This window comes from Piliocolobus tephrosceles, chromosome 4, assembly GCF_002776525.5.
Source record: "Piliocolobus tephrosceles isolate RC106 chromosome 4, ASM277652v3, whole genome shotgun sequence".
NCBI classification, from domain to species: domain Eukaryota; kingdom Metazoa; phylum Chordata; class Mammalia; order Primates; family Cercopithecidae; genus Piliocolobus; species Piliocolobus tephrosceles.
Window position 1 is genome coordinate 105,999,542 of NC_045437.1, and position 17,445 is coordinate 106,016,986.

Here is a 17,445-nt window from a genome sequence, read left to right on the forward strand (position 1 = left end):
CAAAGACATCTATGCCTGTGAGTGTGATTGTTAGGATTAGGGATAATAGGTTAAGTTCCTAGCATTGTGCCTAACACATAATAGGTGTCAGTCAATGGTTGCCAATATTCTTACAGGGTTGGGAAGTGTGATTTCTTGGTTGTAACCCACAGTTATTCAGCAAAGGCAAGCTAGAGGATACATGCATTGTTATAGTAGAGCTCCTGGGTAGTGGAACTCTTCTAACTTACCCTCTGAGTGTGACTTGCATTCATTAGCTGCTGATACCCACTGTTGTACTGGCAACATGGAAAGCTCTTTGCCAGGGCCATCTACCACCTCTGTGAGGCTAGATTCATCTGGCTACTTACAGGAAGACAATGCCTTTAACCTGGAATGTGCAGAATGTTAGAGTTGAAAGGGTCATATGCTGGCCACCAGCTGGTGCACCATGGACCCCTGGTTCCTCCAAATTACTGCAAGTGTTCCAAGTGTCTATCCAGCATCATCTGATACAGAATAATGTCTGCATATATCTATCTATATGCACTATTCTTTTATTGGTATGATTAGTAGAGTGTAAATTCACTTCAAAACATTATCAAATTCTTAGTAGCTTTTCGTCATGTTGTATTTTTGCTGTCAGCCATTTAAAAACATGACATCTGGGTTGATGTGTGGTGCAAAGGATCATAAAATTGTTTGACATTATTCAGCAGCCCTCATGCTCAGAAAATCAAGAACTGGTGCTCTCATTTCCAAGGTCCAGGAAAATGTGGAACATATAAGCTTATATAGCTTTAAGAAAAAACTGGGTGAAAACTCTACTAATCCCTAGTCCAGAACTTCCAACAATGCAAATGTTTGCATCATTGCTTATGGAAAAAATCTGTGGAAGTATGTAGTGTACAGATTGGTATGCATGAAGTTGAGTATTGAAAGAGCATGGGTTATATGAAAGACATTTAAAATGGTATCTGGCACATATAAAGCACTCAATAAATGATAGCCATTATCATGATGACTATTCAGTAAGGAGTGGTTTTGTCACTTTTTTCTGTCTGTTGCTCAGGTAACTTATTGCATCCAAGTATAATATTTTAAGTTATGTTTTTTGTCACTCAGGCAAGTACTTCTATTTTCACTTCATAGTCTCAGAATGGGAGTGAGTGTATATTTTTTAAATTTCTCTTCCAGAAGTCTTTTAGGAGTAGAGGCTATCGCCATCAATACTAAGGCTAACTTCTGAGCCAGGTCCTTGTAGTGCATTTTATTGTAGCCTCAGACAGCTAGTGGCCTTTAATTTGTTTAAGACAAAGCTCAGTTTTTGTTATTAAATTGCCCAGTAAAATTTGATATGTTTCTGTGAACTGAAGAGATGAAAACATTTACTTAAATGTTTTTAATCTGTACCCCCACCAAGTTCCTCTAGACCAGAATCTTTATTAAGAAGTTTAACAATAGATCAATATTTATTTAAAATTTGTGCCTGGAGATTTGATATCTCATTTCACAATGTGGCCCACAGGTGATAGGGAGCGGACAACATTGACTGAGAGAGATTTATATCTGAATATACAAATTTAGTACCTATTTCATAAACTATAAACCATCCAGATTAATCACAATGATCAAATGCAAAGAAAGGTCCCCTTGGGTTTTTTGGGTAAATTTAAGACAAGCTTTATAACTGTGTGTTTGGTTCCGAGTTATCTTCAACATTCATATTTAGTATGAGTTCCCTTGCTTTATTTAGGAATATGATTTCTAAGCTAAAGAAAAGAATATGTGGAATTTGCACTTGTACATGTCCAACCAGAATTCTCTTATAGGGAAGTCGCCCAAGGAAATGAGATAAAAGATCCAAAAGCGGCAAGCACTTCTCTGTGCTGAGCATGGCCATTATAAAGAAAGCCAGATGACTAACAGTATTTTCCATAATTGATTCCCATTCAGTCAGCTGTACCAGGCAACAACTTGGTTGTTTCGTGTTCCAGCCATCAGGCAGCAACCTCATTGAAGGGAATCACCACAGGCCTCTGTTTCTCCAGAGAGAGAACCTTCCTCCACTATAGTAAATGGACTCAGTGGTTGAGGCATCCAAGCCACCAGTGGGATCTTCCTCTGCTATTGAGAAGAAATAACCTGGTATAGAATAAATACATCAGGGCCTAGCCCTATACAAATTTTTTATAAGTTACGTCTGCATTCTTGCCCCCACCCAGTGCTCTGTCATACCCTTCAGAATTCACCCAGTGCCCAAACTGACTATTCCTTAAAAGCCTACTTCATGCCTCACCCAAGCCTGCTCTGCTCAACCAGTTTTCCCTTATTATTTCCCACTGTCAGAACATATCAGCCCTGTCCTCCTAATCCCTTAAGACTTTGATGTCTATTCGATTATCTATTCAAATAATTTATGCTAAAATATGAGTAAGTGGTATATTTATGCTAAAATATGAGTACTCCCCACAAGGAACATATTTGCATTTTAACAGTGGCTTTAAGTAAATGAGAGGACTCAAATACTATGTATTCTGAGTATCCTGACAGGTAGCAGGAGAGATCCTTCAAGAATAAGCAGTCATTTACTCTCACAATAAATATCTGTAGGGCATTGAACCAACCCTGAACAAAAAAAAGCACAAATTATGTTCTCACTCTACATCAGTTGATAGCTGCATTCAAAGAGGCGGGACTTCTGTTTTCATCCTCCCAGAAGTCTGTGGCACTGGAACAATTCTTCAAAGAAAGAGAACAGACACATTTTAATAATGGTACTAATTTTGACAGTGTTACAGCTGCAGGCTTCCTTTGGAGCCTCTTTGAGAAATAAGTGCCCCATTAGTAATGGGCACAGAAGTTACCAGAGAGAGGGATGAAGTGTGGTAAAGAAGGTTGCAAAGAGAAGAGAAGAGATGAGGAACAGTATGATGAATGGAAAACAGAGTGAAATCAGCAGTGCACTGAAAATGAGAAATGTAGGGAGATTTCATATATATGTATTTTGTTCAAAAGAAATAATAAGGTAGATTCTGAAATGGAAATAAGCAACCTCTGACACGCAGAAGCTGGGTAGCCATTTATTTTTTGGTCAATCTCTGATCCCATTACTTTCAGCTAAATAGTGCCTATGGTATTGCCTTGTTTTTGTTTTTGTTTTTTAAAAAAGCACTCAACATACCACCTCTATTGCCAAAGACACCCCACCTCGCCCAACCTCAGTTTCCTGGTGTGCTCTAAGAGACAGTTTATGGTCCCACTTCTGTTACTGTGTGCAAAATTTTGCAAGAAACAGGCAGTCTTACTCTCCTTCATCAGGACACTCATATATTATTTCAGAGCAATTGGTGACATTTGGCTGCTTATTAGAAAAAAGATTTTTATATGTGTATTATATAGGCTGTTTGTTCTGTTGTTTTTTAGGGGACAGGGAGGGAGTTTAAAGTGTCACCTCCTTTCCTAAAGGTCATCCATTTTGCCTCTTACTTAAAATTCAGAAGTTATGGCCATTGGCCATGGGTTAAGGTGTGTGTCATTTGATTACATTCTCAAAGAGGATTATTAGCTATATTGAGAAGCATTATAGTAGGTGGCTAAAATTACAGACTCTGGAGCTGTGTTGCTGGGATTCAATGTCTGCTTTCCTCCACTTACTAGCTTTGTGACCTTGGGCAAGTTGATTAACTTCCTAGGCTTCAGTTTTATCATCTATAGGAATGGAGATCATAAGTACAGTAATTTCTGAGTGACTTAACATATGAAAAGTGCTTCAAATAGTACCCGGCATACAGTAAAAATACTACTTACGTTGGTTTTAGGAGAACTAAACTGACTGTCTTTTATATTCATATGATGAGAAAATTGTCATATAGTTGAATCTAATCAGAAACCGGAAGGAGGCAGACTTCCTGATGCGTTGTTTCTGAGGCTAAATTCAAGTCTTCCTATGATGAACGTACAGTTTTATATCTGTGTGTGACTAACATTTATTGACACTGACTACTTTCTGTTTAAGTGGTTTACATATTTAATTCTCACGAAAACCTCATGTTGTAGGTACAATTATTATCCCCATTTCACAAATGAGAAAACTAAAGCTAAGACTAAGTAAATTTCCAAACCTCCAAGAGCTAATAAGTGATATAATACTTAAAAGTTGATGCTTTTACCATGTATAGAAATGGACTGAAGACTTAACATAAGACCTGAAACTATAAAACTACTTCAGAAAACATGGGAGAAATGCTTCAGGATACTGGTCTAGGCAAAGGTTTTACAGCTAACATGACTTCAAAAGCACAGGCAACTAAAACAAAAATAGACAAATGGGACTATATTAAATTAAATAGCTTCTGCACAGCAAAGGAAACAATCAGCATAGTGAAGAGACAACCTGTAGAGTGGGAGAAAATATTTGCAAACTATTCATCTGACAAGGGACTAAAATCTAGAATATCCAAGAAACTCAAACAGCTCAACACTAATCATTAGGGAAATGCAAATCAAAACCACAGTGAGATATCATTTCACCCCAGTTAGAATGGCTATCATCAAAAGACAAATAACACCAGGTGCGGCATCTCATGCCTGCAATTCCAGCACTTCGGGAGGCCGAGGCAGGAGAATCACATGAATGTGGGAGATGGAGGCTGCGGTGAGCCGACATCGTGCCACTGCACTCCAGCCCGAGTGACAGAGCAAGATTCCATCTCAAAAAAAAAAAAAAAAAAAAAAGACAAATATCAAATGCTGGCAAGGATGCAGAGAAAAGGAAGCTCTTATACACTGTTGCTGAGAATGTAAATTAATATACATATTATGGAAAACAGTGGGGAAGTTTCTTAAAAAAAACTAAGAGTAGAACATATGATCCAGCAGATTTGTCCAAAGGAAAGAGACTCAGTATATCAAAGGGATATGTATGTTTATTAAAGCACTCTTCACAATACTGAAGATAAGGAATCAACCTAAATGTCCATCAACAAAAGAAAATGTGGTGTGTATACATACACGATGGAATACTGTTTACCTGTTTAAAAAGAATGAAATCCTGTCATTTGCAGCAACATGGATGAGCCTGGAGTACATCATGTTAAGCAAAATAAGTCAGGCACAGAAAGATAAATACTGCATGTTCTCACTCATGTGGGAGCTAAAAAAAAATCAAGCTTGTGGAGGAAGAGAGTAGAATTGTAAGGTACAGGAGGCTGGGAAGGGTAGAGAGGTGGGGAGGGTGGAAGGAGATTGGGTTAGTAGATACCAAAATTATAGCTCGATAGAAAGAGTTCTGGTGTTCTGCAGCAGTGTAGAATGGATAAGGTTAATTTATTCTATATTCTCAAGAAACCAGAAGGGAAGATTTCACTGTTCGTGACACAAATGATAAATGTTTGAGATTATAGATATGCTAATTACCCTGATTTGATCATTACATATATCAAAATATCACTGTCCCATAAATATGTACAATTATTATATGTCAACTAAGAATAATAGGGGAAATAAGTAACGGAACCATGTACTCGCAATTGTCAACAAAAAAAAAAAGTAAATAAATCTGCCAAGCAGTACACTTGGCCTGTATGGAGGAAATTATTAACATTTTCTGAAGGACATCAGATGATATTAGAATAAATGTCAGAACAAGAAATGTACAATTAGTAAGGTTTGTAAACAAATACATACATGTGGTACAAAGTTTATATAATAAGAATGTATCTAAATTTATAACAATGAGTCAAATGGAATTGGCAATGGAAAACGTTTGGTCACATTTTTTGTGTTTAAATTTTTAAAGAACATGTATCTGTGTATAAGTGATACAAAAATTAGAAAATAATGTAATTCATATATTTTTAAAAGTTGGTGCATTTAACTATTGCAGTGTCCCCCAAATATGCTTGCAGCTAACTATCTAAATGCGTTTTGTATAATAAGATAATTCTCCCCTTTTTGTCAGAATATAGTAGAGCAAATGAAGTATGCTTCATTTATTCCTCACTCCCTGGGTTGTTGGTTTTATGCCATGTTTCAGCCAGAATCAGGAAACTCCAGGGCCTTAAAGAGGTTTTCTCCTCATAAGTGCTAGTAGTTATTTGTGGCTCAGTATTATCCAGACCCAGTGGGAATAGTTTTTATACAAAAAAAAAAAAGCAAATATTTCTCTAACTCGTTTTTTACATGAGGAATAAATCCCGACTTTGTAGAATCATAGCGGCAAGTAAACAATGCCTGGAGCAAAATAGCATTGCAAAGGAGAACACTGGCTCAGCTTCATGGTGATTCCTGGCTTACTGTAGGGCATGCTCTAAGAGTGAACATAGCCACAGAACAAGATGTGCACCATTGTGCTTTCTAGACAGTGAAGAAAATTTACTCATCTCCATTGCCTGCTGGCCTTGGCGTTCCTGTAACTGCTTTCTGTTCTTATTTAATCCTTAATTAGCCTGTCTCATATTATGTATGACTTGGAGGACACCTCTGGTACACACTCAGAAGTTTGAATCTTCAAGTAAGATTACTCAACACACATAAGTGGAACATTTCCATCTCCTTTTGGCAGTGAGCAGCATTTGCTGTTATGTCCCTCTGCGTGTGGTGAGATATAGCTATCTCTGATACCTCGGGTGAATGACAACACCAGCCTATTATGAGATTTCTCACCTCTGAATTCCTGTAGGATTTGCAGTCTGTAACACACAGGTTCACACTGATTGTTCTCTAGCAGTTTTATGTGTGAAGAGGCTGGGAGTACTAGTGTGTCTCCCAAAGTGTGACTCAGTACTGGGCAATAGTAGGCTTAATAAAAAAGAGACTAGAGAGGAAAGGAGGAAGAAAGGTGTGTGATTGCCTTATCTCCCAAATTAGATTGTTGGCTTCTTATCCCAGACACCATATCCTTTTTTCTATCTCCTTTAATACTTATTAGAATATTTGGCAAACTGAGTATGCAGTGCATGCTTGTGGCATAAAGGCCTAAGGTTTTATTTAATGCATAGATTATCTCAAAAAGATCCCATTTCCACTCACTTGAACTAAATGCAGCCCAAAGGAAGTAGCATTTTCTGTAAATGTTATTGAAATTTTATTTACACTCAATTGACATATCTCTAAATTAGTTTTAATTTGGCCTCTCATAGAACTGTAATCCTCATTTCAAAGAACAGATCTCTAAACTGGTGGTGCAATGAAGATAGTTATGACAACAGAAGTGTATGTAGCTATAAAACATAGATATTACTCTAAAGAAAGTACTAACAATGAAATCCTATACATGACTAAAGCATTGCAGTGACTAAAAACTCATTCTGACCAAGGGTGATGGCATTTGACCCACTGGCTAGAGTTGGGAGGTGCATACTACCTTGCCATTGTACCTCTGCCAAAAAAATTAGTTGATTATACATATATGCGTGTGTTTGTAGATCCTCTCTGTTCTATTCAATTGAGCTTTAAACATTTCTACCAATGCTAAACTGTATTGAGAATTACAGCTTTCTAGTGGAATTTGAGATCAGGTTAGGTAAGTCCTACAACTTTGTACACCTTTCTTAAAATTACTTTATTGTAGAACCCTTCATTTCCATATACGTTTTAGACTCCATTTATCTAGTTCTACAGCACATCAGCCAGAATTTTTGGTTGTGAGTGCATTAAATCTATATATTAATTTGGGAAGAATTGCCATATTAATATTCACATATTTATGATTTTTTTCAGTCAAGTTTTGTAGTTTGAAGTATAAAGGACTTGTCTTTTGTTAGATTTATTTTTAGGTATTTGCCTTACTGGTACTACTGTAAATGGAATGTATTTTCCAACTGTTTGCTGCTTACAAGAATACTTTGTGTATTTTTGCAACCTTGTAAAATTCATTACTTCTAGTTCTTGTTATAAACATTCCCAAAGATTTTCTATGTAAAAAACATCAGATTTTCAAATTGAAAAAGACATAAGAGAACACATGAAAAACTGAGAGGCAGATATCAGAAAAGAAGTAAAATTATTTCCAAGAGATCCCTTTGACTAGAATTGGTGAAAAACAGGTATCCTTGCTTTGACCTCAAAAGAAAACAATTTAGCGTTTCACCATTTAAGTGTGTAATGTTAGGGATTTAACTGTTTGTATATGCCCTTTGTCAGGTTAAATAAATTCCTTAATATTTCTAGATTGTTGAGTTTTATCATTGGGTTTGAATTCTTGTCCAATGCTTTTTCTGCATCAGTTGGAATTATCAAGTTTTTCCCTCCTATATTCTGTTACTCTAGTGAATAACATTGATTACTTTTAAAATGTTAAACCAACCTTGTGTTACTAGGACAAGCTCCACTTGGTTATATGTTATTCTTTTTATATATGACCGTAACTGTAAGTTCCACATCTGTGGATTCAACCATCCAGAGAGAGTTTTTTTTTAAATAGATGGTTGTGTCTGTACTAAACATATATAGACTTCCAACAACTATTACATAGCATTTACAATGTATTATGTATTATAAGTAATCTAGAGATGATCTAAAGTATACAGGAGATTTAAAGTATACAGGAGTATGTGCATATGGCAAATCTACACCATTTTATATCAGGGATTTGAGCATCCTTGGATTTTGGTATCTGAGGGGGGTCCTGGAACCAATCATGGATCCCAAGGGATGGCTGTATATGAATTTGGTTATTGAATGTCCTCCCCAAAGAAAGACTTGGGAAGATTAGAGTGGTCAGGAAAGAACTCTCTGAAGAGAGAATATTTGGGCTAAGAATGAAGGAAGAGGAGCCAGCTATGCAAAACTGGAAGAACACTGGAGGCAAAGGGGAACACTAGAGTGCAAAGGGTATGCAGTACAAACAAGCTTGCCTCATTTAGGGGACTCGTCCTGCATTTGGGGACAAAAAGAAGCCCAGTATGGCTGGGATATAGTAAGTGATAGGGAGACTGGACGAGATGAGGTGGATGAGAGAGAGACAGGGCCAGATGCAGCAGAAAAAGAGTTGCCAACCTCTCTGGTACCTCAGCCACTTTCCAACCTTTCGGAAGCCCTAAGAATTGTCTACCAGAGTCTACTCAGTATCTGCTAGGCACATGCAGCTATTTAAATGTAACTAACTAAAAGTATATAAAATGAAAAATTCAGTTTCTTGGTCACACTAACCACATTGTAGGTGTCCAGTAGCACATGTGGCAGATGGCTACTTTATTGGACCATGCTGCTCTAGGAAAGCCAAAGGAGAAGTAATACCAAGTTTGCTTAGCCTCTCCTCTGTAATTTTCTCTTTTAAAGCTAGAATCAGTGTTTTTCTATTTAAATGGAAATATATGTGGTACCTAGAAAACTAGCATGTGGCCTATTCCATATGCATATGTTCTCATGGATGTTTTTTACCTATGACAGAAAAGATGAGGAGGACTGGTAAATCACAAGCATTCTTAACCTCATTATAAATACATTGCAAATGTAAAAATGCAAAGTGTGGAAATCATGAATGTGAAAGTGGCTTTCAATTTATTTTAATAGGCGTTTTCTATGTCTTATTGTAACCTAGGGACCTTGCTGCAAGAAACTGCCTGGTGGGTGAAAATAATGTTCTGAAAATCAGTGACTTTGGAATGTCTCGTCAAGAGGATGGTGGAGTGTATTCATCTTCTGGCTTAAAGCAGATTCCCATTAAATGGACAGCACCAGAAGCTCTTAATTACGGTAAGAATAGACCACTTTTTTTTTCTTGGTGGTAAAAATGAACGGCATCAGCACAAAACATTCACAAGCAAAATTTACAGGGGTAGCACAGAATGCAAGTTAGAATGATTTAAGGATCAACACAAATGAGTGAATTTCATACCTTTTAATTTGTTGAAATTATTGATTAGATTTCTATATGTAACATTGCTATATTAAAAAGGTAGATATAAGTACTTTTAAATATGACTGTACATCTGAGAGGGTTTTTAATACCAAAAAAAAAAAATGACTTTGTAATAGATTATACACAGAGTAAGTGTTGCTGTGGCTCTAGACCATTTCTTTCAAATGTCTTATAATTGGTCCGATAACCTCATCTAATGTTAGGTTCCTAAAATATTAAGTCAATCAGTTCTGTAGTTTCTCACTCTGAAATCGATGTGGTTTCTTAGCATCTCAGTCTGTGGAACTGATATAAATCTTGAGCAAAGAAGGAGATGGGAATTATATTTTAAAACAGCAGGGATTTTTTTCACTTGAATTTTTATGTGTCATTGTAATTGGAAATAAATATAACTTGCATTATCTGTGGTTGGGATGAAATGGGCCATAACAAGATGAATGACAACTCAAGAATTTAAGAGGAAAAAAAAAAAAAAAGAGTGTGCTTTAAGTGAAATTAGAAATTACATTTTCATTAAGGGAAGCAGCATATGAGCCATGGCTTGGTGAGTGGGTATGGTATGTTTTGAATAAAAACGTAAAATGATTCTTTGTTGATTTAAAATGAAATATTACCTCATTATGGGAACTAATTTGTAAAGCATTTATAAATGCCTTAATTTAATTCGTAAATTAGAGAAAGCTTTTTTAAAAAATTGAGGTGAAATTCACATACCGTAAAATTAATTACTTTAAAGTGGACAATCATTGGCATTTAGTACAATTGACAATGTCGTATAACCAGTACCTCTAGTTTCAAAACATTTTCATCATTCCAAAATAAAACCCTGTCCCCAGTAAGCATTCTCCCCTGCATTCTTCCATCCCCTCGCCCCCTAGTAGCCACCAATCTGCCTTTTATTTCTGTGGATTTACCTCTTCTGGGAATTTCATACAAGTGGAATTATACAATATGTAATATCTTGTGTCTTGGCTTATTTTACTTAGCATAAGATTTTTGAGGTTCATCCATGTCATATCACGTATCAGTACTTCGTTCCTTTTTAGGACTGAATAATTCACTGTATGGATATACAACCATTTATTTATCCATTTTTGTATATTTGGGCAGTTTTCAGTTATTCTGGGTATTTACTAGAAGTCATGGTAATTTTACATCTAACTTTTTGAGGAACCACCAAATGTTTTCCAGATAAAGTTTTGAATGGAATTGGTTTGGAAGTTGATTGGGGCTGACCCAGCTACCACAGATACTAACCCTCACCCTTAGTTTGTCTTTCAGTATGTCCGCAAGAGAGGTTCTTACGAGCTTTCTAGTGACTGCAAGCCAGTTCCACGATTCCTTAGAATCTAGAGAAAATGGCAGACCTGCTGTTTTCCATAGTGATTCCTCTCTGCAGTGATTTTTATTATTAACTCTAGGGTCAGATTATATTACTAAGGGGAATGATCACAGAATAAAAGATTATAATACTCATATTTACACAAAGGTTTTTGTTAGATGACAAAACATTTTCAAGCACTAAGGAAGCTGTAACTGGGTTTGGGAGTCCTTAAAGTCTTACCAGTAAAATCCAACTCTAGAATTTGCTCTCAACTCTGTTTGCCAGATTTTCTGTGTTATATAGCCTTTAAAAGTCCTCTTACTCTTAAACAGTTTGCCAAGTAAAATTCTGCCTCTTGATCACAGTGTACTTTTTGAATTTCAAGCTGACTAAAGTGTTGTATTTACAAATTAAAGTTTCAATTCTGGATATATCTAACAGCCAGACCTAACGCATTTTAAGTAATAAGGACAAGTCTAAAGAGTTTTTTAAATTGAGACAGGGTCTTACTTTGTCACCCAGGCTGGAGTGCGATGGCATAATCATGGCTCACTGCAGCCTCAACCTCCAGGGCTCAAGGGATCCTCCCACCTCAGCCTCTGGAGTAGCTGGGACTGCAGGCATGAGCCACTGCGCCCAGTCTCTGAAGATCCTTGATCTATAGTGAGGGACTTTTTTTTAGTAGCCTTTAGTAAATTTTATAAAACATAGAACAATTTAGATGACAAGGAAGGAGAGATTTTGATATAGGAGACGTTTGTAGTATTTATTACCCAGTCCAATGAGAGAGTTCCTGACTCTACAGGCCTTCTCCTAGCAACCCAGAGAAGTTTAGTTTCCACAGACTAAAATTACTGAAGATTGACTCTAAATCCTAGTGTGGGTTTTGTTTTTTTTGTTGTTGTTGTTTTTTTTTTTTTTTTTTTTTTTCCTGAGATGGGGTTTTGCTGTCTCCCAGGCTGGAGCGCAGCAGTGCAATCTAAGCTCACTGCAACCTCTGCCTTCTGGGTTCAAGCAATTCTCCTGTCTCAGCCTCCCCAGTAGCTGGGACTACAGGTGCCCACCACCACACCCAGCTAATTTTTGTACTTTTAGTAGAGACAGGGTTTCACTATATTGGTCAGGCTGGTCTCAAACTCCTGACCTCAAGTGATCCACCCGCCTCAGCCTCCCAAGGTGCTGGGATTACAGGCGTGAGCCACCGTGCCCAATCCAATACTTCTTTCATATGTGAAAGTAGTATATACTCTTTCTTCACTCTTGTCTCAGAATGGGCGAAACACTCAAGTCTCCCATGTAGTATGGGGTTGGGGTAGATGAACGAAACCTCCAGTCCAAGGAACCTCTCTGAAACTGTCTTAGAGCCATAGAGCCATGATCATGCCACTATACTCCAGCCTGGGCAATAGAGTGAGACCCTGTCTCAAGAAAAGTGAGGGCTGGGACATAGAATTAAACCTGTTGTCACTGCTTTATCATAAGTGTTGTTTTTGTATATTTGGCTTAAAAAAAAAAAAAGCAACACTAAAGGGCCTTCCCAGCCCTATTGCTAACCAGATCATTCTCCTTCCTAGATGAAAATACTCTTGATACAGTCTCATACTTTTCTCATAAATGGCTGAGAAATCTTTTTTTATATGTCTCTCTCATATACTTTAAAAAAAAAAATACAAAATGGTAGAATACTCAAAGCCTGTTTGGCATGTATTGCTACCATCCTTATTGACAGTTGTCACCAAAGGTACTGTTTTTATGAAGGGAAAATAGAATGCTGATCTCCAACTAAGAAATCATCTATTCATCATCAATTATTGAACAGAAATTTTCCTTTTGTCACCTGGGTATTTGGAGCTGATATATCCTCTAATTAGTTATATTAGCATGATGTAACTAAGTACTGTGAAATGGGAGGGAGGCAGAATTTTTGGTGAGCAGATTTCCCAACCAGTTATGCCATTAGCTGCATGACCCTGGCAAGCCATCTACTACTCTACGTAATTTCCTCATTTGTAAGATAAGAACGATAGGACCTTTTCCCTATAGAGTATTGTGAAGATCAAATGAGACATAGAAAAGTAGCAAAATTCTATACAATTGTAAGTTACTCTTGGTCTGTTAAAATTACCCAACAAAACCAGGTTCAAAGATCCAGGTTTAAGAGCTAGGTTATAAGCTTTCACATCTGAAGTATGATCTTGATTTATATGTAATATATGTCTTTATTGATCTCTGCCCAGATACCTTACAAAATAAGATACGAGTCTGTATAACCTACATTTTCTTAAAGAATTAGTCTTAACTTGTAGCCACAGAATGACTTTCATGAAAAGTATTAAATTACTGAATGCCAAGCATGAAATGAGTTGATAGGCAGACAGGAAAATTAATCTTCCTCCCAAGAATGTCCATAATTACTGTCTACTAAGAAGGAAGCTAATTCACACAGCTGGAGCTGATAATCAGTTAGTTAGTACAACCCCACTCTGATGTCAGAGCAGTTATTACGGCAGGCATACTCTTGTTTTCACTAAGTACCTTTTTTTTTTTTTTTTTAAGAAAGGCCATCCTATTTTAAAGTAACTTGACAGTTTTGGAGGAGGAGCATTTATAAATCCTGCAGTGGCGGAGTTAAGACAGGAAACTACCTGAGGGATAGAAAATGAAATAATTTAAGAAATCTTTAACACCACTGTCAATGGAGTTTAGTTATGATAGTATATGTAAAAGTAAGTGAAAAATACAAATATGTTGGGAACATCTTGGAAACTCAGCTTCTTGGAGAGGGTGGAGATTGGCAAAGACTGATCCACTTCCCCTCGTTGATTAGAAGATACCTTGTGCTGGTTTGTATCCCTGTGCTTCTCTAGGAGACTACTAAAAACATTCTAAGAGCTTAGCTCATGTAGCTCAGTAAAACAGGCGCACCCAGATATTTCAACAAAACAAGGCACCATGTAATTTAAAGACGTTTTTATTAGGGAGCTATGTTAATTTCCACTGTTTAAAACACACAAAAATATTTTTTGTCAATGAAACTATCAGTGGAGAAAATGAGGCCTTTAAGCGTGTGAGAACCTCTGTAAACAGCAATGAGTGAGAAATGAAGAAACTTGCCTCATTGCTTTACGTTTGTTTGTAATTTTAATGGAAAGAAAACGAAGCGGCGTAAGACAAAATTGCAGGAATCCAACTTGGTTAATCTCCTAGGATTGATATGTAAAAGCGTATATCTTTTTTATATAAACCATCTATCTCATTCAGATACTCAGATACCACAGGGAAAGTAAGCTTGCACACTGGCTGAATATTAATTCTTGGGGGGAGGGAGAGTGATTTGGAAGCTGGTTTGATTAAATTAGCAGCATGAAGAATATTTATTTAATTGGTAATATTACTAGACCTGGAATATAAAACCAGTAAAGAGAATAGGAAGACTGCATATCGAACTCCTTTGGTAAGTTTAAATACAGTCATGTATCGCTTAGTGACAGGGATACACTCTGAGAAATGCGTCATTAGGCAGTTTCATCATTCCATGATCATAGGGTATACTTACAGAAACCTAGATGATATAGGCTACTACACATCTAGGCTACAAACCTGTATAGCATGTTACTGTATTGAATACTACAGGTCATTTTAACACAATGGTAAGTTGTTTTTGTGTATCTAGACATAGAAAAAGTAATGTGTTATATGACATTACCATGGCTACCATATCACTAGGCAATAGGAATTTTTCAGCTCCATTATAATAGGACCATTGTAATATATGTGCTCCATCATTGACCAAACATTATGTGGTGCGTGACTGACACAGACATACATAACAGGAAGGGTTGCCTACTTGTCTACTGTGCCTCACTAGGGTTGTGGTTGTTGTTCCCCTTCTAGGGAGATACAGTTCAGAGAGTGACGTGTGGAGCTTTGGCATCCTTCTCTGGGAGACCTTCAGCTTAGGGGTTTGTCCGTACCCTGGAATGACCAATCAACAAGCAAGAGAGCAAGTAGAAAGAGGTGAGCCAAATACATTCATTGTTAGTGTTCATGTCCAGCCCCAGGGGTAGGCGGTGCTTACAGTGTGTCTGCTTGAGGAGAGGGGTGTGAAATACTGTTCGGCTGTGTTATGAGACCATCTCTGGGGTTCAGAAGCAGATTGATCTAACATCTCTGCTCTTTACTTATATATCCAAACCCTTTAAAGGATTCCAATGCAAGAGAGAGGCATATAGGCTTTTCTTCCACCCTTTCCCTGTCTGGCAGGATTGTGCTGTTCCCTGTCGTTAAGAGAAATAGGGTGATGTTTCTCAAACTCTTGTATTCTATGCCAGATAAACCTCCTTTTAAATAATATTCCAAATTGAAATGTAGTTAGTCTTCAGGAAGTTTTTGAGAATGTGACGCACTTCTGAAGAAACCCTTTGGGGTTCCTAGACCGCGGATGGGAATAACTAAGTAATGGTGACATGCTTGCATGCGCTTGTGTAGTGTACAGTCTCGACCAAAAGAAGCTCATGATAAAATACAATGCCCTAATGTCTGGGCCCCAGTGAGGGGCATGGGTGTAGGAAGATGCCTTTCTAACTTCCTTCCTGTCTTCTCTTACCTCTCACACACTACCCAGTGCACTGCTGAAATACTGCCAAGCAACAGACTGTAAAAGAATATGACTCATATTCATTTTTATTTCCCTATTGAATTCACATTTACAAAATCCTCATCTTCTCTTCATCTTGAAAACCATAGGTTGTAGAGATGATTTTTTAAAACTGCTCACAGCATCTAGTTCTGAAAGTGAATACTTAGAGCGACTAAAATATGCATTTGTATGTATCTTACATCAGACTTTCTGAGAAATGAACAAATAAAAAATGTTCTTTGAATTAGAAGTCTACAACTCTGTAATATTGAATTCTGCATCACCTGTAGAAAATAAAAAATCAACTTCCCCAGAAATGGATGTTTTGTTTCCATATAACTACAACATAAGGTACTAAAAGTTAATAACTGCATAATGCCCTGTGTGAACATCTGTATCTTATCTCCAGTCTAAATTCTCTGTTCTCCTTCTCTTGGGTCTTCAGGATACCGGATGTCAGCTCCCCAGAACTGCCCAGAGGATATTTCTGAAATCATGATGAAGTGTTGGGATTATAAACCTGAAAATCGCCCTAAGTTCAGTGAACTTCAGAAAGAGCTCACTATCATCAAGAAAAAACTCACATAGTGACAGGATGGCACCAAACCCAGCCTTCAGGACTCTGTCCTCCAGCAGAGTAACGTTATTGTCCTCATTAACAATGAATTTATACCACGTTACCTTTGACAGTCTTCTACCATTTTTTTTTTTTATTAACTGTGTGTTTTAAAAGTATGTTCCACTTGTAAAAAGTCAAACGCAAATTTGTTAAAGAAATAAATAGGCAGTCCTACCAAGGGCTTTCTTAGCTAACCATAGCAATCCTGCCATTTCAGGCCATTGCAAATGGAAATGCACAGGCTTCTAAGTGTGTGAAGGATAAAACATCTATCCTTTTCACATCTTGTTTCTACTTCAGGCACAGTTTGTGGGCTGCCATCCTATGCCACAGACCCTACTCAGTTGGTGCTATAAACAGTATTGGTAATGCCATGTTTGCAGTACATGTTCCAACCACAGCTGGCTTTCTCCTCTGCCAAAGCAAGATTATATTTGTAAACAGATTTTTATATTGGGAATTCTTTGGACCTCCTGAGGTTTTTCTTTTCTTTCTTGCCAGGTATAAGCCCAATGTAAGAATCATCATGCTCCTACATTATTCGTAAGGTTGTCATTTTCCTCCTCCTCTGTCTGGGCATCAGAAAACAATGCACATCGGCTGGCCACAGTGCCCAGCCCCCTCCCTACTTTGGGAGGCCAAGGTGGGCGGATCACCTGAGGTCAGGAGTTCAAGACCAGCCTGGCTTACATGGTGAAACCCTGTCTCTACTAAAAAAAAAAAACCACACACACACCACAATGCATGAAACATCGTTAAAGTTAGAGTTGAGGCAGTTGCCTTTCAAGGATGTTATAGAGAACTGTGAAGCAAGAAACAGGTTTGAACAGGAGGGTGGGCTGGAGAAAAGAGCAGCTAGAATGATTATCAAAAGTAAAGAAGAAAGTGAAAATATAAAACCACCTTATCAGAGTTATGGCTGTATAAACACACATTCACATATTCTATTCTAAAAACACATAATACGTATTCTATTTTATGGTCTAAATTTACCAAAAAGGTCCTGAGAAAAGTTTCAG

General features: G+C 37.3%; 1 protein-coding gene across 1 annotated transcript in view; it reads left to right on the forward strand.

Annotated features, from left to right (window-relative positions):
* Positions 1 to 17,136, forward strand: part of FER (FER tyrosine kinase) — a 408,129-nt gene extending 390,993 nt beyond the window's left edge. Inside the window, exons 18-20 of the mRNA XM_023212257.2 lie at positions 9,524 to 9,678; positions 15,063 to 15,185; positions 16,253 to 17,136. Of these exons, the coding sequence (XP_023068025.1) occupies positions 9,524 to 9,678; positions 15,063 to 15,185; positions 16,253 to 16,395 (421 nt within the window). The 3' untranslated portion in view covers positions 16,396 to 17,136. The remainder of the gene's footprint in view (positions 1 to 9,523; positions 9,679 to 15,062; positions 15,186 to 16,252) is intronic.
* The last annotated feature ends 309 nt before the right edge of the window (positions 17,137 to 17,445 follow it).